This window comes from Physeter macrocephalus, chromosome 17 (genome assembly GCF_002837175.3).
Source record: "Physeter macrocephalus isolate SW-GA chromosome 17, ASM283717v5, whole genome shotgun sequence".
Classification (NCBI taxonomy): Eukaryota; Metazoa; Chordata; class Mammalia; order Artiodactyla; family Physeteridae; genus Physeter; species Physeter macrocephalus.
The window spans coordinates 15,297,015-15,320,243 of record NC_041230.1 but is presented as its reverse complement, the minus strand read 5'-3'; the positions used below and the strand labels follow the sequence as shown (position 1 = coordinate 15,320,243).

General features: G+C 40.2%; 1 protein-coding gene across 4 annotated transcripts in view; it reads left to right on the top strand.

Moving 5' to 3' along the window:
* Positions 1-3,570: 3,570 nt before the first annotated feature.
* Positions 3,571-23,229, top strand: part of DPY19L3 (dpy-19 like C-mannosyltransferase 3) — a 72,226-nt gene continuing 52,567 nt past the window's right edge. The window contains exons 1-4 of one of the 4 annotated variants that reach the window (XM_028477596.2): positions 3,571-3,730; positions 4,867-5,097; positions 5,509-5,650; positions 7,911-8,044. In XM_028477596.2, the coding sequence (XP_028333397.1) occupies positions 5,548-5,650; positions 7,911-8,044 (237 nt within the window). In that variant the 5' untranslated portion in view covers positions 3,571-3,730; positions 4,867-5,097; positions 5,509-5,547. The other 3 variants (XM_028477598.2, XM_007118805.4, XM_055078959.1) reach the window with 3 other exon arrangements.

The window sequence follows — 23,229 nt, the reverse complement described above, 5'->3', positions numbered from 1 at the left end:
CAATGTCACTTCCACCGTATTCTATGCATCACACAGAACAGCTACGATTCAGTGAGAGGGGAGTATATAAATATCAAGCAGCAAGGATCATTTAAGCTGAAATTTTTTTTTTTTTTTTTTTTTTTTTTTGCGGTACGCGGGCCTCTCACTGTTGTGGCCTCTCCCGTTGCGGAGCGCAGGCTCCGGACGCGCAGGCTCAGCGGCCATGGCTCACGGGCCCAGCCGCTCCGCGGCATGTGGGATCTTCCCGGACCGGGGCACGAACCCGTGTCCCCTGCATCGGCAGGCGGACTCTCAACCACTGCGCCACCAGGGAAGCCCTAAGCTGAAATTTAAAGGCTGAATAGTAAAGTCAGGCACTTTATAAAAACTTTGAAATTTATGAATAGGAAGTAGGGATGAGGCTGGAGAGGTACATGGAGCCTGACTCACAGCAGTACTTTCAAGCTTAAGGAGTTTTTTATATAAAGCCAGTAAGCCACCAAAAGACTTATATCTTAGTAAGATCAGTATGTTTTTTATATGGATTGTGGACTGAGTGGACAAGGCCAGAGGGCAGGAATGGAGGTAAGGCAATCGGTCAGAAGACTACTGAAATGATCCAGACAAAAAATGGGGCCTTGGATTACAGTAGTGGCAATGGAGATGGGGAAAAGTTGGGCAAGTTCTGAGATATTTAGGAATAAACCCAATGGGACTCAATGTTTGAATGGATATATGGGTTACACAATAGGGAGGAATCAAGTTTGGCTCCTAAGTTATTGACAGCAATTAGGAAAAGGGGGTACATGGTATGAAAAGAAGGTTTGGGGATTAGAAAAAGTTTAATTTTTTGTTGTTGTTGTTTTTTGTTTTTTGCAGTATGCGGGCCTCTCACTGTTGTGGCCTCTCCCGTTGAGGAGCAGAGGCTCTGGACGCGCAGGCTCAGCGGCCACGGCTCACGGGCCCAGCCGCTCCGCGGCATGTGGGATCCTCCCGGACCGGGGCACAAACCCGCGTCCCCTGCATCGGCAGGCGGGCCCCCAACAACTGCGCCACCAGGGAAGCCCGAAAAAGTTTAATTTTTAGCGAGTTGAGTTTGAGTGCTCTGCACACATGGAAATTTCCAATAGGCACTAGACATATGGGACCTGGCTTTCAGGAGCTATGCCTGGACATAAAAACTTATGAGTCATCAGAATATCACTGGCAATTGGAGCCATGAGCCAGAGAGGAAGAGGAGTTTACATGAGACTGAAAAGGAATGCCAGAAAGGTAGACAGAGGAGGAATACTGGGAGAGTCTACTGCCACAGAAGACAGGCGTGATCCAGAGTGTTCACACTACTAAGCCAAACTATTTAAAAATGAACAAACATCGTACATGAGACAGGAAAAAGCCAATGGAGAAGGAGAGCTCTCTCCCTTGGTCCAACGCAAGATGCTTTTATGGGAAGGATGTGACTTCCCATAAGAAGACATTGACTTCTAGTGCAGTGCTTCTCAAAGTGTGACATACATACAAATAACCTGGAGATTATATTAAAATGCAGATCCTGATACAGTAGGCCTTGGGGAGAGCCGGAGAGCCAACATTTCTAACGTCCTAGGTGATGCCAACACTGCTGGTCCACAGACAATATTTTGAGTAGCAAGGTCCTGCTATGGCTCTCAAACTTTGCTGAACACAGACTCACATGGAGAACTTCTTAAAACAAATTACTGGTCCCTGACCCCTACAGATTATGATTCGGTAGGTATGACTAGAACCTGATAATTTCCAACAAGCTCCCTGATGATGTTGATAGTGATACCACAGGTTTCCAGGCCATACTTTTGAGCTGAACTGTTCCAGCACAACTTAACTACTGCTGGCCCAAAGCTAGATCCCATTGGGTTTCAAAACACAATGCAAACAAGTATTCCTGTAGACCTCTGCAGTCACAGCCCATGACCATAGCTCAATGGGGGCAAAGGTCTACCGCTCATTACCCATCACCCCCACGGTTGCTGTATCAGAATGAATTCATTCTTAATTAACTTATTTATTACCAAGACTTACCCTCAGCAGTGGATGTCTTATTTCTCTCAAAGCTTTATTTTGCTTAGTAAAGCCATTTCATATGAAAACAAGCAGCTGCTAACAAGTACTGTTTCCTTTACTCAAGGGATGCATGTTTCACAACAGACTCATTTTTTTCCCCAGTGAGCGAGACAATTTAAGAAAAAACCCTATATAATAAGGTGGGGAGGAGAGGGGGAATTCTACTTAAGGAGGAATCAATTCACATATGTATTTATTAAACACACAAATGTATTTTATGTAAGGCATCTTAAGGTGAAAGTGAAAGATTATACAGTCCCTGTTCTCAAGTCCATAACATGAAAAAAAGACACCAACAATCATGTTAAACATGACAAATGCCATCTGAAAAAACAGCTGACATTTATTTTTATTAAAACCACCAGCAGATACCTCAACCCATTGGCACAGAATGTGTGTTTGTTATTAACAGCAACAGACACACAAAGGAGGAGGAAAATATCAAACAGGGGTAACAAGGAATGGCACCTGGCTGAAGTAATTCCTGGAATTAGCCAGATGGGCAGTCCTCTTCACAGGTGGAGGACCCAGAGGACCATTCCTTAATAAAAATCAATTAACATGTGCTCTGAGAATCTGCTGACAAAAGGCTTTACCTACTGTTCATCACAGTGTGATTAAGAAAGATATCCACGTATACAACACAGCAACTGCCCTCGGAAAAGGCTTACACTCTAGTTTGGAGACGGAGTAACACAGGAGACTAAGAAGACAGAGGAACGTATTCGACACAAAATTGGGAAGAAGACAGCGCGCCCTGCCCACCTCGCCAAAAAGAGGCGCGTCTTTGGAGATGCGAAAGTACCCCTGTAGGTACTCACACTGGCAGTCGGTAAAAGACTTCCAAACACAGATCACCGGCAGTTGGGGCCTGGGGGTGTTGCCAAGACCTGAGAAGGGGGCGCGCCAGGCCTTGGCAACGCGGTTAGCTGGGAGATGTCCGAGTGGTCGGACTGCTTCCGTCCGTCGGGCCCTTACTGACCCCTCCACATCCACCAGCACAGGAGACACGAGGGCACCGGCTCAAGAAAGAGTTTTTCGCGGCCCCCGGCCCGTCTCACCCTCCCCACCCGGGGGCCGAAGTGGTGCCGCCACCCCGCGGTCCGACCTGAGGCCACCCTTACTCGCATCCCGGCCCTCTTCCCCCGAGCAGCGCCGCTCGCTCTGGCCTGGGGGTGGCGGGAGTCTGCGTGGGCGAAGGTGGCCTCGGGCTCCTCGGTCGGTGGCGGGGGTCCAGAGCTCTTCGAGGGGTGCCGGGAGCGGCGGGACGCAGCGGAACTCAGCCGACAGTACACCCGGGCAGCCGGAAGTGCGCCGCTTCCTTCCGTCCGGCGCCGCACGAGACGGGGCGGGACGCCCCGGGCGGGGGAGGTGGCCCGTGCTGACGGACGGCTCCCGGGACCTATAGGCGCGGCCTCAGTGGCCCAGCCTCCCCGGCGCGCCCCCTCCCCGGGGCGGTGACTCCCCCCAGCCCCCCATTTCCAAGGCGCAGCACAAAGATCCGCGGCTGCTGGGTTCTGGCTGTCCCCGCGGCGCGTTGCTGGCCGTAGTGCGGCCCCGCCCCCGCGGCCCTCTGCGCCCGCGGCCGGGCGGCCGGCTGCCCCCTTTCCGGGTCCGGAGCCGCGCGCGAGAACGGCTGAGGCCGCAGGTCTGTGGCTGCGTGTCGGGGCGCGGGCAGCGCGCGGGGACGCGCGGGCGCGAGGCTCCGTCGGCGGCCCCGGACTGTCCGGCGGGCGGGTGGCGCTCCGCCCTTGCGTGGCGGCGTTCGGCTGAATCTGCCGCGAAGACCGAAAGCCCGCGGGCCGCCCCGCTGCGTCGCTCAGGGTGGGGGCGCGGCTCCGGCCCTCGCGGCGTTTTCGGAGACCCGGTGTGGGACTGGGCGCCCCCTTGTCCTCCCGACGTGTGGGGCTGGGGGCGGCAGCTTGGGAGAGAGCAAGTTTGCCGAGGGCAGGGCGCCTTCTCGGGCGACTTCTTGCTTTGGCCACGCGGGCGGAGGGAGGGGCTGGGTGGTCTCCGGCCTCGGCGGCCACGCCACTTCCTAGGTGAGCCGGAGCGAGTTACTGAAGTTGTCCGGCCCCTCAGCGTCTGGCGGGGACTCCGGTGGTGTAGATTGGGGTGCGGAGGTGAGCTGAATAATGTGCCCTGTAGCGCCCCGGGATGCCCAGTACGTGCTGGTTCTTCTAAGCAATGGAGAAAAAAAGCAGCCGCTCTCATTTCCCTTTTCAAACATTTAAGATGGCATTCCTTGTGATTTGATGGGGAAACTTTTGTTTCTTGGGTTCATGCAATTATCACACCTAGTTGGCACTTAAACATTTGTTGCCATTCTGTGCTAACGTGTTACATTGTATCAGTTGTGGGATTTTTACAACTCCGCTTGGGGCCCTTAGAAAGGGCATGATTCTAGGATGAGGTAATTTGGGGGTAAGCTTATCTCTAGAGGTACGACTTTGCCCACACTCCTTTTCTCCCTCGTTGCTCCAGATTCTCCATTTTCTGTGCTTGCACCTTTTATCCGCTCAGATTTTTTTTTTTGTATGAATGAATGAATGGATGAATTGTATAACGTTGATTGGTGTGTTCTTTTCAGTAGAGCAACTTGTTTACCTTTAGGAATTAATAAACTGCCCCCACAGCCGTGTCCGGCAACCGGTCATAGTTAATAAATAGTTAGTTAAACGCTGTTCATTCGTTGGAGGAGTAACGCAAGATGTTCCGGGGGACTGTAGCCAGCTTACTCACTGCCACCACTCCCCTGCCTCCCACTTGCTGCTTCCAAACCAGGCTCCTGCTCCCTGCCGTCACTCCCACTGTTGCTGCCTGGTGTAGCAGCTGCCCTGATTGGCACACCCCCGCTGCCATCACCACTGAGGCATATTCCTGAAGCTTCCAGTGTGAATTGTTTGAAGGAACACCACTATCAAAATCCAGATACCGGAGACAAAACAATGTTTCAGTTCTTCAAAATCAGACTATCAACAATCAACAAATTTACTACTTAATACCTTTTCCATGGTTGGTACTATAGAAAATAATATAAAACTACCTAATTATGTGACAAAATGTGTGGTAACTGCTATGACTCGGGAAGGGGAGAGATCAGTAGGGGTTGGTGCATCCCAAGAAAGAAGGCTTCCTGGAAGAAGGGCAGGGGCTTGTCTGCGATGCTCACCTGTGCTCCTAACTCTTGGCAGTGCCTGCCACAGGACAGGCGCTTCATAAATGTGGTTGTGTTAAAGAAATATTTGTGTTGTGTCTCGAGAGTAGCTTTGAAAGCTGGTTAAGGTTTGGATGGGAAAATGGGAGGGCGTGCTAAGCGAGGGAAAATGGCTCAGGTAAAGTCTCCAAAACACAGATGAGCCCAGGCTGTATTTGGCAGAGAGGGTACGGACATATGGATGGTGGTTTACTCTGTGTTGTTTGTAGGAGTGGTTGGAAGAACAATGCATGTGAGTCTTTGACACCATGATATCCATCAGGCAAAGAAAAGGAATACAAACCACAGAAGTTTCAGAGGATTACGTGGCACAAGAAGAAAATGTGAAGTTGGAAAATAAATTGCCATCTAGTAGGTGATTTAAATTAAAGCAGCATTTTGGATTGCTTTTTTGTCTGCATATTGAAATAATCACTCTCCAATAGGATAAAAGTTTGGTGAGACCTAATAGGTGAAGAAACTTGTTCTATTACCCTGATATTTTAGTTTTACAGATGATTTGATCGCAATGTGATAATATTTGTTTTACAGTTATGATTAGATAAAAGACCTCTGATTAGAGCCCTTTGCTTCTCAGCTGCCTGTTCAGTATAGTTATGCCAATCTGATCCTTTGACTTTCAGAGTAATACTTTTTCCCACTGTTCAGATTTTAGTCTACTTCTAATTTTTCTGGTTTGCGTATGCTGTTCACAACTAGACAGCCTTACCTTGGGTGAGTTTCTCATTTCATTAAAGTATTGAAAGATGAATCAAACTTTCTTTTATTCTTTACTTTCAGTTAAATTCCTGAAATTTTCTAATTTGCTTTTTTTTTTTGGTGGGAAAAGTGGTCAGAATTTGGTAAATTGTTTAAATAATGTTGAAGACTCTTGCTAAGCCATACATCAAATGGCATTAATTACCAACTTCTTGCTTCCTGAGTTGCCTTCTTAGGCTAAGCATGGTCAGGATTTTTAAAAGTAAGCCTGAAAAATTTCATGTCTATCAGCCATTTTGGATATCTGACAGAGTTTACATCAGCTGCAGCTAGAGCTAGTAAAGTAATTTGGGGTAACAGTTTTAGTTTTTATGTATTTATTTTTTGGGTGGGGGCGGTGACAGTTTTATAAAATAAAAGTGATCTGTATTGAGCAGTCATTGCCACCCAACTCAGCTATTAGCAATTTGGGAAAATACAGAGTACTTTCTGAAAATCTTATATAAAAACAAATACAGGTTCAAGTTTGTCCTTTTAAATTAAAACACAACTTTGAGGACTGTTCATTTTACCAAAGCAGTATTTATTCATGTCAGAAAAAAAAATGAAAACTAAAGAAAAGCAAAAATGAAGGAAAAAATACTCCCGCAAACCCACTCATCCTGAGATTACCACCGATGACGCTTTGATTATCTTGCTGTCTAAATGTTGTTCTCTGTACGTGTACACCTACAAGCATTCAGATGTATTTTTTCTCAAAATTGAGATCCTGCACGCTGTTGTGTAACTTGCTATCTTTCTCTTGTTGTGTTTTGAACATATGTCAGTCAATGTATTTTTAAAATTTTTTGTCAGTGTGTAGTCACTGTGTGACTGTAGCATAATTTACTTAATTTCTTATTGAATATTTAGATGATTTTTAACCTTTTACCTATACAAACTGAACTGTGATAAATATCCTTGTGGCCAAATGGTTATTTAAAACTTTATTTCTTTGGGATGTATGCCTAGATTTACAATTTTTGGTCAAATAGGGTGCTCATTTTGGTGGCTTTTACTTCCTAGTGCCATGTCGCATTCCAGAGAGGTATCAGTTTATTCTAACACCAGCAGTGTTTAAAAAATGTCTATTTTTTTTTAAAAAAGTCTATTTTTTGTATCCTTACCAAAACAGAGTACGAAGCATTTTTAAGCTATCAAATTGGCCACTATTGTAAAAGTTATAGCTCTTTGTTTTGATTTGCATTTCATTGATACTAACTTTTTTTTTCCTATTAAGTTTATTGGCCATTTTTTCTTCTGTGCATTGCCTATTCATGTCCTTAATCAGTTTCCTACTGAAATGTTCTTTTTTTTAATCCTGAAAGTATTTATCCTATATTAAGGATATTTAACCTTTCTTATATGTACTATAAATATGTTTCCTAGTTTATATTCCTTTAACTTGTGTGATGGGGTTTAAAATTTTAAGTAATCAAGTTTGGGAGTAGCTTTTAATGAATAAACCACACATTGTAAGTAGATAATCTAAAAGACTGTTTATATTTTAGATCTGTAACCCATTTATTCCTCTATATAAGAAACTTAGTAGTTAAACTAGGTCAAGCATAGGTCCTAGGTGTTAAGATGAATAAGATAGTATGCTTGTCCTCAAGACGCTTACATTCTAGTTGGCAAAATGGACAAATGAACAGTTAGATACAGTGGGGGGGAAAAACTATAATAAAAGTATGAAAAGTATAAAAAGGTCTGTGGAATCACAAAATGGAACCCCTAACTGTCTGCTGGAGACACAGAAAGCTTCACCACTAACAGGCAGCTGGAACTTGGCACGTTTGACAGTCTGAAATAGAACTATTAACTGCTAAATCCTTTAATGACTTGGTTTTTCATCTGTTCATTTTTCTAAAAGGTTGTACCAATAGAAGATTATGGACGATTCTTTCATTTACAATTGGTGGAACTGTTGCCCTTTGCACTGGACTTCTTACATCTGTCTACCTGGCCACTTTACATGAGAATGATTTGTGGTTTTCTAATATTAAGGTATGAACATTGTATGATTTACCCATCAGTGTCTCCAGAAGTTAGTTAGCCATTTAGATGAATGACCAAGACAGTTCCGTTTTGCCATAAAGAATCCAGTCTCTTGAAAAGTTTGGCTATAGAGTAAAATGACTTTTTCTTTGTTAGTTTAAAATAACATCAGAATTTTTATAATCAAGTGTGTTTTCCCATTTTCGTTAGTTTATTCGTATTATGCATCAGTTACTTTAAACCAGTATTTTTCAAGCTGTAAATTGTGAAATTGGTGTAGTAGGTCATAAGTAGCATTTCTCGTAATTAAATCAAATACAAGAGAATACTATCACATGGTAAGGTTGATAATTATTTGTGAAACTTTTATTTTAATTATATGTATGTATGAACAAACTGGGTCACAGTATAAATTTTTTTTTTTCCTGTTGGGTACAGTAAAAAAAAAAAAAAAAAAAAGAAAGAAAGAAAGAAAAAGAAAGCCAAAGCTACTGTTCTAAACCAGGGAGTTTTAATCTGGCTCCATAGGTGACCTTGATGTGGTGTACCTTTCTAATAATATATGCAGAAGATGGAGAGGAAGCCATAACTCTCATCAGATTTTCAAGAGAGTGTGTGACTCTTTAAATACCAGTTTCCTTGTCTTTCTCCTCCCTCCCTCCCTCTCTCTCTCTTTCTCTCTCTCTCTCTCTCCCTCCCCTCTGACATCCTTTAATTTGGCTTTGGTTCAGAGCAAGTATATCACTTAAAACTTACACATTGCCAGTGCTTTTCATCCAAAACACTGCACATTGCCAGTGTTTTTCATCCAAATATACCTTTCTTTTCATCAAAAATGTCATGATCTTTGACCTTATTTCCCACCATGGCTTTTAATGATTAGTTGCTTACAAAGGTAAAATTGAGTTTCACAGGGCAAAGATTTATCATCTATGAGAATATTCAAAGTATCTATGCAGAATGTGAAGACAGTTCCCAAAGAGAATTTTCCAAAATATTTTGAGCTTTGGTTCCATTATTGGAATGAGTCTCCAAAGGAGACTGCTTTGAATGACAAATTTTACTTTTATGAGTAATTTCTAGTATGTTTATTTTTAAAACCTGTCATATTACTTTATAGGTACAGCATGGATATATCTTTATACAAATAATCATGGTACCAAAAAATAATAATTCTTACCCTTCAGTGACAGTTGGTAGTTTCTCTTGTCAAGAAAAATTTTACTCACCTGTCTCTTTAAAATTGAGTACCTATAAACAGATTCCCTGGAATTGAGAAATTTAAAACTTATTTTTTAATACAAGTATTTTGAATAAAGCCTGGAATTTCCCCTTTGTGGGCATAAAGTCAAAATTAAATGCTAGTAACTATAGCAAGGAGACATGGTGAAAGAGATCACATAATTTTAAACTGTAAGTTTAGCTCTTTAAAGCTTATACGTGGCTCTACTAGCGCCCTTAAATAGATATACCCCATCATCAAGAAACCTGAAGAAAAGGCCAGATCATGTAGGGCTTTGTAGACTGGACAGGAGTTGGAAGGATGTACTGATTCATCGTTTGTGTGGAGTGCAGTGAGGAGGAAGAATTATCAGTGATGACCTCTTTTCTCCCGTTAGCAGAAGGATAGATGGGTAGATCTTCATTCGCTAAGATCATGAACCCTGTGGGAGGAGCAGATCTGAAGGGTACAGTGACTTCTGACCAACTACCTGGAGTTAAGCCACACTTTATAGGTTGAGGGCACAGTCCTCCCCAAAACTGACCCTTACTTCAGAAGCCAGTCACAACTTTGGGGGACCCCAGGCTCCTCTCACTTCTGACCAACTGGCTATCCATTCACTAAAATGACACAGAACTCAGAAAAGCTCTGTACTTATAATTACAATTTTATTATAGAAATAGGATACAAATCAGAACCAGCCAAAGGGAGAGGCACAGTGGGCAAAGTCTGGGAGAGTCCCAGACTCCAAGTTTCCATTGTCCTCTTCCTATAGAGTCAGGATGCATTACCCTCCTGGCACATCAGTGTGCGACAATGTATAGAGTATTGCCAGCTAGGGAAGCTTACCTGAGCTCTGGTGTTGAGAGTTTTTACTGGGGTTTCATTATGTATGCATGATTAATTAAATCATGGGCCACAAGGTTGAACTCAATCTCCGGCTGCTCTCCACTTGCCAGAGGTCGGGCTGATATCTGTTGGCTCAGAGCGCCAACCCTCTAAGCATACAGTTGGTCTTTCTGGCTTGGCCAGCTCCCATCCTGAGTCATCTCCTTAGCAAAAACCATCTAGGGGCCCACCCTGAGTCACCTGTTAGCACAAGCTGTCAGATGTGGGCCAAGGAGCCCACCAGGAATAACAAAGATACTCTTGTCACAGGGAAATTCAAGGGTTTATTGGCTGCCTCTCAGGAACTGGAGACAAAGGCCAACCACATTCTTTTTTATGCAGGAGGCAGCAAGGCAAGAAATGATGAGTTCAGGTTTGGATACATTGTGAGTCACTTTCAAAACAATCCAAGTAAAGATACAGAGTAAGGGGAGCTGGATTTATGGATCTGAAGGCAGGAGTTTCATGTGTGTTGGAAATGGACCTTTTCATGTTACCAGCTTGTAGCTGTGTGGGCAGGATTGTTTGAGGAGTATGTAGCATGAGAAGAAAGAGACCGGAGGCCAGATTCTGTCTCTGCCTCAGACACAGGCTGGGAGAAGCTGTGAGACAGGCGCACCCTCTCACAGGCCTCCCCACCCCACCCCCACCCCTTACACTTAAAGTTGAGCTCAGAGTCTTGGTACGTTTTTCTCTCTCTATTCAAGCTCTCTGTTTTTTTTTTCACCCCCTGTGTCACAAGAGGAATCCTCAGATGTTGTAATCATTTCTCAAACCAGATGATAGGCTGGCTTATTTTTCATCTTAGAATTATCTAGACCCAGTGGTCTCCAACAGAACTCTCTGTACTGAGGGAAATGATCTAAATCTACACTGTCTAGTACAGTAGCTGCCAGCCAGATGTAGTGATTGAACACTAGAAATGTGGCTAGTGCAACAGAGGAACTAAATTTTAAATTTAATTTAGATTGAACTTTAATTTTAAAGTGCTTATACATTTTCTGTGAATAAACCAGTGAAATCAGCCATTACTGATCAACAGTATTACTTAGCCAAAGGGAAAGCTCATTTTCAGAGTTTATACACCTTCCTAAATTTACTCCTTTACATCATTTTCATCTTGGGGGATGATGGGAATATTTGAGAAGTGTAAATCTATTTCCCTTTTTTATTTGAGTTATAACTTATCAAAATTGCCAGGCTAGTTTTTTATGTAAATACTTTGATCTTTTGAATACTTTGAATTAGTTGTAATTATTCAGAGAGTAAAAATATTGCTAATAAAATAGACTAATCATACATTCAGTTTATGCATTCAAAGTAATTTTTTTTAATGTTCATAGCAGTGTTAGTATTTCATATGTGGGAACCCTGGGACAGAGAAACTTGGAGCTGAAAAGAAGATGTTGATTTAAATGGTCACAAAATGTGTATGTAGTATCCTTTCCTAGCATATTTTTTAAATTAAAAAGTTAGTTTCCTGTTGTCTTAACCATTGTGTTATACTGCCCTTGCTGTGAAATTTAAAGTATAAGAGATGTTTTTAAATATCCTTGATTGAATGTCTGCTATGTCCTTGGCACTGTTATAGGTGCATTTTACATTTATTTTATTTAATCTGGCTGTTTCCAAAGCCCAAACATTTTAACTCTAACTTGTCCTTTAAATGCAACCTGCTTTTTTTTTTTTTTTTTTTGCTGCTCTTTATTATAAACAAAACAAACTAAAGGGTTTAAAGCCCATACTCTTACTTGCTGTGCTCCCCTTACAGTGCCTGGCACATCATCAGTGCTGAGTAGACAGCGGTCTGTTGGAGTAGAGTTAACCTCTGGGTGTGAGGGAGTGGTGTAGGCAGGGGAGGCAAGGAGACACCTGGCTGCTGTAAAGAACCTGGGTTGGAATTGGAGCAAAAGGATGCAACTTTGGAGCTTGCCTCCAGGGATAGGACATAATTAGTACTGGCAAGTGGGGAGCCAGTCTTTGCATTTTTAATGATTTGTGTTTCGTAGGTGCTGGAGTAAATCTGTATGGTCTCGATTGTTTTTCTTTTTGGAACATTGTTTTTTTAATTGCACACACTATACTGTGACAACAACAAAAACTTTTTTTAATGAAAAACATTACTTAGTATTCATTACCCTTAACAAAAAACAACTTTTCCCTTCCATTCTTCATCCTGTACGTGTATATATTTTGCTTATTTATGACCCCAGTATAGATAGTTTTTACAGTCATCGTATGCTTTTTCCATATACAATTATATATTTTCACAAACACAATTATTATATAAATGAATAGCTATATACTTTAATATTTCTGACATTTTTATACCCTTGGTCATTTCACTATTTCCATGCTCCCAACTTGGGGTAGATTGTTTCTAATTGTGTGGTTAGACCCCTAAAATTGCTTACTTAACTTCTCATTTGAAAGCGGCAGGATAAAGATGTCAGTTCCTTCTTTTTTTTAGAATTACCTCAGAGCAATGAAAGAAAATGAAAAACAGTCAGATTCCTTCTTTGATGAAACTAAGAAAGGTCTGTAATCTGGAACCACAATATATGAGGAAGGGCTGCCAAATCCAGTGAAACTCCAAGGAGTGTAGAAAGATGCTGAGAGAGAACTCTCAAAGCTGCAGATTTTAGATAAAGCTGCCGAAGTTTAGTCCTCCAAAATCACTGGCATATCCTGAGGGATAAACCAGTGGTCCCCTCTGTGAGACCATGGGACTAGATGTGAGGAGTAATGACAGAAGCTTTCCTGTATGCACTTTGGTGTGAAAGAGAAACAAGGTAGACAGGCTGAAAGGAGTAATCACAGAGACAAACCATTTTTGTAAAAGTAGAGTTTAAGCAGACGAGGATAAAGAGAGAAAACTTGGATTTTCAACAGCCCTGAGGCTGCCGATCTCTGAAGACTAAAATGAGGAAAAGACTAAAGAGCTCACTCTTGTAATCCACTCTGTATCAGTAGAAAAATTCTTGCTGGCCTGACTTATGTCCCAGCCCTCTCCCCTACATGTAGCTGATTTGTTAAGAACTTGCCACATTTAGAAATGGCTAGTAATCAGAAAGGAACTAGCACAGGATCTGTACAATAATACTGCAAGAAAAAGGGAAGAGAAAAACAAGAACAAACGATACATGAAGAACCAGAAAACTTTTACAGCAGAGACGTGAAGATTGTGGCCAAACATGTCACATTAAAAAACAAACATAATAAAGCATTTGCCACTGTAGAAGGTGAATTCAAAGCAGGAATGTAAGAATGTATATACCATCTTCAAAGAGATTTGTAGGAAGATAAAAGGAAATGAAAGATGAGCTGGCAGAACTTAGTCAAGAAATAGAATATTTAAAGATATAACCATAATAGAAATCATGACTATGTAGGAAGCAACACACAGGAGACCAGAATCTGCAAAAAGCACAGAAGAGAAAAGTTGGACAAGACTGATGAAAGTAAACAAAATGAAATAGAATTAGTAAAGTTAAAATATTAGAAGTGACAGCTAAGGAAGACAACAGCAAGATTGCATAATTTGTGTCCAAAAGGAAGCAAAACCATGAAACGGGGAAAAAAATGTTTAAATCTGTAATTCAAGAAATCTTTCCAAAAATAAAGGAAGACTTGAATCTACAAACTGAACGGACACGATGGGTCCCAGGAACATTTGGCCTAGAAAAATCATTAGCAGGATATAGCTACGAAATTGCTGTACCTAAATAATAAGAAACCTTTGGACATCCAGACAAAAGATCAAGTTACCTATATGAGGAAACAAAGGTCAATCTGGCTTCCAAGTTTTCCAAGTAACATATAATTACTCAAAGACCTTGAATGATGTCTACAAAGGACTCATGTAAAAGAAAGTGATTTATGTATTTTAACCCAGTTATTCCATCATATATAAAGCACCATTCAAATGTTTTTGACTCTGAGAAATATGTATTTTTAAGAACACCTGGAGAAACTGGTAGTGGAAAAACTTTATCCAGTCAAGAGATAAAAGGCAAAACAATGTTAGAAAGATTGTCAAACTTATTTAACTGTAGGACTAAGACTAAATAGTTACAGAACAAAATATATATGATATGAATAATGTAATAACGTATAATAATGTTATTATGTAATAGTAACACAATAGCAGTGTAATAATTACATAACACAAGTTAGAAGAGGAAGGGAAAGAAAAGGTAAAAGATGGTGGAAGTATCCTGATGTATCTTTTATAGCTAAAAGTCAAAAAGTTACAACTAAGAGTGATGTCAAGAAACAGACACACAGTATATATAAAGAAAATTCCAAGAAAAATAATATCAAGTAAAATTGGGCAGGGGAGAAGTATAAATTTCATAAGATTGTCATAACTTGTTATAGGAAGTCAGTAGGTACTAGCCATAGAAACAAAGAATTAAGTTATCCTCTGAAGTTATAAAGAAAGGTAATCCCTAGAACAAAAATATCAACCTTCCAAGTTAAAGACATGTACATGTACACACACACGCATATTGAAACAAGCTGACACAGATCATGTAGTGAAGGATTTGTCTTAAGAGCAGTAAAAAGCATGATACAATATGTATTAACACAAGTATGTCTAATTATTTTTGATTAAATAAGTATCAATGGGTTTTACTCACCTAATAAAAACTCTGGATCACAAAGCAAAATCCAAATCACATCATATATGCATAAGATCCTCCCAGAACAGTAAGAATCCTCCTTAGACAGATTAGGCCAAAGGTGTGGATAAGGACTTAATACATGCAGAAAGGGGAAAGAAAGTATCAGACAAAAAGTGTTAAATGAGGCAAAGAAGGGCAATATTTCAGTGATAAAGATACAAACCACAAGTATGACTATCCTTGCTTCAGATAATCACAATATTTACAAAGCAGAAACCACAGGAAATGTAAGGAGAGTATAGAAATACATTAGTATTGAGGAGTTTTAATTCTTTCCCAGTTCATATAAAAGCAAGTGGACAAAAGTAAGGATATAGAAGACCTTGTGAAAATATTGAATGTGATAGATCTAATCTGTAAATATCTAAAGAGAGACTATACATTCATCTCCAGTATCCACAGAACATTCACTAAAACATTGATAAATTAAGCCGTAAGGAAAAATCTCAGATCCAAAAATACAGAAATTATATGGACAATATTCTCTAATCACACTGTGATAGCGCATAGTCTTGGCTTGTTCCCGACTTTGGGCATAAAGGTCACAGTATCCTCTTTTGTTAATTTATTCATTCACTTAAATAAAAATTACAGATAACTAATTAAAAAGAAAAATTGCTTACTATCTGGAAATTTTAAAATATTTAAAAAGTAACTTGGGCCACAGGTAATTAAAACTGAATTTATAGAAATTATAAATGAAATCTAGAAAATGATGAAAACCATATTTCAGGATTATGGAATATACCTAAAAGAGTACTCAGAAGAAAATTTGTAGCTGTAAATACTATATTATGAAATAATTAATATATTATGAAATAAATGATTTATTCCACTTATGAAATCTCACAACAGAAGGAGCGTTAAAGGTAAAAGAAATTGATCACCTAGAAAGTAGGAAAACAGTTAATAAATCAGTGGTTATTTGGGGGGGTGAAAACTAAAGAAACAAAAGAAAGATAAAGATGGGGTAGGAAATGAAAATATCCAAAATAAGAAATAACACAGAAATAATTACGGAGATGGAACTTCCCTGGCGGTCCATTGGTTAAGACTCCGTGCTTCCACTTCAGGGGGCACAGGTTCAATCCCTGGTAAGGAAACTAAGATCCCACATGCTGTGCAGCACAGCCAAGAAAAAGAAGAAATAATTACAGAGATCATGAAATACGGTAACAGAAATAGCCATAGAGACCATGAAATAAGAAAGAGCCACATGAGACTTTTTTGTTTGATTTTATGCAGATTAGATGAATAGATGAAATGGGTGATTTCCTAGAAGAATATATTTTTTAAATATTTATTTATTCATATTATTTTTTGGTTGTGCTGGGTCTTAGTGGTGGCACGCATGGAATCTTCGTTGTGGCATGCAGGATCTTTAGTTGTGGCATGTGGAATTCTTAGTTGCAGCATGCGAACTGTTAGTTGTGGCATACATGCGGGATCTAGTTCCCTGACCAGAGATCAAACCCGGGCCCCCTGCATTGGGAGTGCAGAGTCTTACCCACTGGACCACCAGGGAAGTCCCTAGAAGAACATTAATTTCCAAAATGGCCCCAGTAAATGCAATTATTTCTGTAGATGTGATAGAGAACACTTGAGAAATATTGTACCTACCTATCCCCCACCCCCAAAATACCAGACCCTATTGATTTTATGGAGGAATTCTACCAAACTTAAAGAACCAAAATATTCCAGTGCTATTTGAGCTATCCTAGAACACTAACGAGGAAGAAAACTTCCAAATTATTGCTATAAATCAGGTATTACACACCAAAACTGAGGATCAGAATGTAACTACAGTCAGTTCTTATTCCTACCAGTTATGTTCTATAGAGTCACTGAGAATAGTGAATTAGGGAATACTGAACCGTGGCTCCTGGGGAAATATGTACATATGTATAGACACACTCATATCACACATAGGTTACAATCTTTTTTTTTTTTTTTTTTTTTTTTGTGGTATGCGGGCCTCCCTCTGTTGTGGCCTCTCCCGTTGCGGAGCACAGGATCCGGACACGCAGGCTCAGCGGCCATGGCTCACGGGCCCAGCCGCTCCGCGGCATGTGGGATCCTCCCAGACCGGTGCACAAACCCGATTCCCCTGCATCGGCAGGCGGACGCGCAACCACTGCGCCACCAGGGAAGCCCCTAGGTTACAATCTTAAATCCTAAAAACTCCTCCTGGTAGATTCGATTTTCTTTTTTTTCCACAAAAGAGAAAGTGAGTTTCAGAAGTGTTAAGTGAGTTGCCTGAGGCCATCCACTAACTGGTGCCAGAGCTGGGATTCAAACTTTTTGTGACTGGCCCCAGAGCTGGGGCTTCTCGTGCTGTGCTGCACTGCCCCTTACTGTTTTTATCGTCTGATCATCTCTGTATGAGAGCTGGAGCAAGAGGCAGACCACAGCTGGGAACCATGCACATCAGGCAACTCACATGTCTACAAATGACTGCAAAATACAGCAAGTATTGATTTTTGTCATTTTTGTTGTTACAAATTTTAGCTAGTAGGCAAATTTGCAAATAGGAAATCCATGAATAATGAGGATCAACTGCATATAATCCAGATAATATTAAAAAAACAAAACTCAGAGACTAATCCCTATATATATTGGACCCAAAATCCTAATTAATGCTAGTAAAGGGAGTCCAGTAGCACATTAAAGCATGCCACACCATGAAAAAGTCATTTTTCTGCCAGGAATGCAAAGGAGATTGTTGGGAAATGTATACTTTTTTTTTTTTTTGCCATATTAGTACCTCAAGAGATGTAAAAAAAGGTATTTGAAAAAAATTCAACGTCAAGTCTTTGTAACGTACATAACTCAAAATAGGAATAGACTAGGTGAGCCCATCACATCAGTAGAATACACAAATAAAAACCATGTGATTATCTCAAAAAACACAGGAAAAGCATTTAACAAAGTTTGACAACCTTTATGATAAAAATGCTCAACTATCTAGAAATAGAAGAGAACTTTAGCCTCATAAAGGGCATTTGTCAAAAACCCACAGTTAAGAGCATACTTAATGATGAAAGACTGAGAGCTTTCTCCCTAAGATCAGGAACAAGACAAGGATTTCTGCTGTAGCCACTTGTATTCAACATTGTACTAGACAGTTTGTCAGGGAAATAATGGCAAGAAAATGAAATGAAAGGCATGAAGTAAAACTGTCTCTATTTGTAGATGACATGTATATAGAATCCAGTAAAAAGAACTATTAGAACTAATAAATGAGTTTTATCAGGGTTGCAGGATACAAGATCAATATGCAGAAATTAATTGTATTCCTATACAGTAGCAATGAGCAATCCAAAAATGAAATTAAGAAAACAATTCAAGGGCTTCCCTAGTGGCGCAGTTGGTTAAGAATCCGCCTGCCAGTGCAGGGGACACAGGTTTGAGCCCTGGTCCGGGAAGATCCCACATGCTGCGGAGCAACTAAGCCCGTGTGCCACAACTACTGAAGCCTGCATGCCTAGAGCCTGTGCTCCGCAACAAGAGAAGCCACTGCAATGAGAAGCCTACACATCGCAACAGAGAGTAGCCTCTGCTCACCACAACTAGAGAAAGCCCGTGTGCAGCAACGAAGACCCAGCACAGCCAAAAATAAATTTATTTAAAAAAAAAAAAAAAAGAAAGCAATTCCACTTACACATCAACAAAAAGTAAAATACTTAGGAATAAATTTAACCAAAAAGTATAAAACTTAAACCATGTCCATGCATTGAAGACAATATTGTTAAGATGGCAATACTCTCCAAGTTCAGCATGATCCCTCTCAGAATCCCAGGTGGATTTTTTTCAGAAATTAACAAACTGATCCTAAAATTTATGTGGAATAAGAGACCCAGAATAGCCAAAACAATTTTGAAAAAGAACAAAGTTGGGAGACTCACACTTCCTGATTTCAAAACCTGCAATATGAAGGCTACAATAATCAAGAGAGTGTAGTGCTGGCTTAAGAATGGACATATAGATCAATGGAATGGAATTGAGAGTCCAGAAATATATACCTTATTTTTATGGTCAATTGATTTTCAACAGAGGTACCAAGACAATTAAATGGAGAAAGAATAGTCTTTTTAACAAATGGTCTGGAGACAACTAGGTATTTACATGCAAAAGAATGAATTTGGGCCCTTTTCTCATACTACATGCAAAAATTAACACGAAATGGATCATAGACCCAAATGTAAGGGCTAAAACTGTGAAACTTTTAGAAGAAAACATGAATTTTTCATGGCCTTGGGTTGGCCAAGCTTTCTTAGATACAACACCAAAAGCACAGGTGACTAAAGGAAAAATAGTTAAATTGGACCTCATCAAAGTTAGAAACTTTTGTGCTCCAAAGTACACCATCAAGGGCTTCCCTGGTGGCGCAGTGGTTGAGAGTCCGCCTGCCGGTGCAGGGGACACGGGTTCGTGCCCCAGTCCGGGAAGATCCCACATGCCGCGGAGCGGCTGGGCCCGCGAGCTGTGGCCGCTGGGCCTGCGCATGCGCATCCGGAGCCTGTGCTTCGCAACGGGAGAGGCCACAGCAGTGAGAGGCCCGCGTACCGGAAAAAACAAACAAACAAACAAAGTACACCATCAAGAAAGTGAAAAGACAACACTCAGAGTGGGAGAAAATATTTACAAATCATGTCTGGTAAGGGATTTGTATCTAGATAAATAACTTTTACAACTTAATGATAAAAAGACAACCTAATTTTTTAAATGAGCAAAGGACTTAATAGACATTTCTCCAGAGATGATTTACATATGGCCAACAAGCACATGAAAAGATGCTCAGCCCCATTAACTACCAGGGAAATTAAAATCAAAACCACAGTGAGATAACACTTCACACCTACTAGCAGGGTTATTATAAAAAGACATAATAACAACTGTTGACAAGGATGTGGAGCAGTTGGAACCCATCTACACTGCTGGTGGGAATGTAAGATGATGCAACCACTTTGGAAAAAGTCCAGCAGGTCCTCAATCAGACACAGAGTTATCACATGATCTTAGCAATTCTACTCCTAAGCATACACCCAAGAAAAATGAAAACATATCCACAAAAAAATTGTAAACAAATGTACATAACAGTATCTTTCATAATAGCCAAAAAGAGGAAACAACTCTAATGTCATCAGTGGATGAATGGGTAAAGAAAAGGTGGTATATCCATATGATGGAATATTATTCAGCAGTTTTGAAATGAATTACTGATACGTGCTCCAGCTTAGACGAACCTTGAAAACATGCTAATTGAAAGAAGCCAGGCGCAAAGGACACATATTCAGTGATTCCAGGAGAGGCCAATCTAAAGAGACAGAAAGTAGATTGGTGATTGCTTAGGGTTAGAGGGCGTGTGGAATTTGTAGGGTGACAGCCCAGGAGTATGGGTAATGAAAATGTTCCAAAATTGATTGTACTGATGGATTCATAACTCTATGAATATAGTAAAAGCCACTGACTTGTACACTTTAAAAGGGTAAATTGTATGGTGTGTGAATTATATCTCAGTGAAACTTAAAAGACTAGATGCATACTTTTTGTTTAAGTATAGCATGCATACATCTAAGACCAAATGTTAAGACCTTACTGATTAGGGAAACACTAGAACAATGGTATTCATAAGAAATTTCTGTTAGCTGAAGAGTTCTTTATCTGTGCTGTGGTAATACTATAGCCATTATCCAAATATGCTCAGGAACTGAGAAAATGAACTTTTAATTGTTTTTTTAAATAAGTTTATGTATGTATGTATTTATTTGCTGCATTGGGTATTCATTGCTGTGTGCGGGCTTTCTCTAGTTGCGTCAAGTGGGGGCTACTCTTCATTGTGGTGCGAGAGCTTCTCATTGCCGTGGCTTCTCTTGTTGTGGTGTGTGCGGGCTTCAGTAGTTGTGGCATTTGGGCTCCACAAAAGCCCGGGACCAGATGGCTTCACAGGCAAATTCTACCAAACGTTTAGAGAAGAGCTAACACTGAGCCCTCTCAAACTCTTCCAAAAAATTGCAGAGGGAGGAACACTCCCAAATTCATTCTACGAAGCCACCATCACCCTGATACCAAAACCAGAAAAAGATATCACAAAAAAAGAAAATTACAGACCAATATCACTGATGAACATAGATGCAAAAATCCTGAACAAAATACTTGCAAACAGATTCCAACAACATATAAAAAGGATCATACACCATGACCAAGTGGGATTTATCTCAGGGATGCAAGGATTCTTCAATATACGCAAATTAATCAATGTGATACACCATATTAACAAATAAAGGAATAAAAACCATATGATCATCTCAATAGATGAAGAAAAAGCTTTTGACAAAATTCAACACCAATTTATAATAAAAAAACTCTCCAGGAAATGGGCATAGAGGTCATCTCAATAGATGAAGAAAAAGCTTTTGACAAAATTCAACACCAATTTATAATAAAAAAACTCTCCAGGAAATGGGCATAGAGGGAACCTACCTCAAGATAATAAAGGCCATATATGACAAACCCACAACAAACATCATACTCAGTGGTGAAGAACTGAAAGCATTTCCATCAAGATCAGAAATGAGACAAGGATGTCCACTCTCACCACTATTATTCAATGTAGTTTTGGAAGTCCTAGCCACGGCAATCAGAGAAGAAAAAGAAATTAAAGGAATACAAATTGGAAAAGAAGAAGTAAAACAGTCACTGTTTACAGATGACATGATACTATACATAGAAAATCCTAAAGATGCCACCAGAAAACTACTAGAACTAATCAGTGAATCAGGTAAGGTTGCAGGATGCAAAATTAATGCACAGAAATCTCTGGCATTCCTATACACTAACAACGAAAAATCAGAAAGAGAAATTAAGGAAACAATCCCATTTACCATCACAACAAAAAGAATAAAATACCTAGGAGTAAACCTACCTAAGGAGGCAGAAGACTTGTACTCAAAAAACTATAAAACCCTGATGAATGAAATCAAAGATGACATAAACAGATCGAGAAATATACCATGTTCTTGGGTTGGAAGAATCAATATTGTGAAAATGACTGTACTACCCAAAGCAATCTACAGATTCAATGCAATCCCTATCAAACTACCAATGGCATTCTTCACAGAATTAGAACAAAAAAATTTTACAATTCATATGGAAACAAAAAAGATCACAAATGCTAAAGCAGTCTTGAAAAAGAGAAATGGAGCTGGAGGAATCAGTCTCCCCAACTTCATACTATACTACAAAGCTGCAGTAATCAAGACAGTTTGGTACTGGCACAAAAACAAATATAGATCAGTGGTACAGGATAGAAAGCCCTGAGATAGACCCATGCAGGTATGGTCACCTAATTTACGACAAAGGAGGCAAGAGCGTACAATGGAGAAAAGACAGCCTCTTCAATAAGTGGTGCTGGGAAAACTGGAGAGCTACGTGTAAAAGAATGAAATTAGAACACTACCTAATACCATACACAAAAATTAACTCCAAATGGATTAAAGACCTAAATGTAAGACCTGAACTATAAAACTCTTAGAGGAAAACAGGAAAAACACTCTTTGACATAAACCACAGCAAGATCTTTTTTGACCCACCTCCTAGAGTGATGAAAATAAAAACAAAAATAAACAAATGGGACCTAAATAAACTTAAAAGCTATTGCACAGCAAAGGAAACCATAAACAAGACGAAAAGACCACTCAGAATGAGAGAAAATGTTTGCAAATGAAATGACGGACAAAGGGTTAATCTCCAAAATATACAAACAGCTCATGGTGCTCAATATCAACAAAAAAAAACAAAAACCAATCCAATTAAAAAATGGGCAGAAGACCTAAATCGACATTTCACCAAAGAAGACATACAGATGGCCAAGAGGCACATGAAAAGCTGCTCAACATCACTAATTATTAGAGAAATGCAAATCAAAACGACAATGAGCTATCACCTCACACCAGTCAGAATGGCCATCATCAAAAAATCTACAAACAGTAAATGCTGGAAAGGGTGTGGTGAAAAGGGAATCCTCCTGCACTGTTGGTGGGAATGTAAATTGATACAGCCACTATGGAGAACAGTATGGAGGTTCCTTAGAAAACTGAAAATAGAACTACCATACGACCCAGCAATCCCACTACTGGGCATATACCCTGAGAAAACCATAATTCAAAAAGAGTCATGTACCACAATGTTCGTTGCAGCTCTATTTACAATAGCCAGGACATGGAAACAACCTAAGTGTCCATTGACAGATGAATGGATGAAGAAGATGTGGCACATATATACAATGGAATGTTACTCAGTTATAAAAAGAAATGAAATTGAGTTATTTGTAGTGAGGTGGATGGACCTAGAGTCTGTCATACAGAGTGAAGTAAGTCAGAAAGAGAAAAACAAAT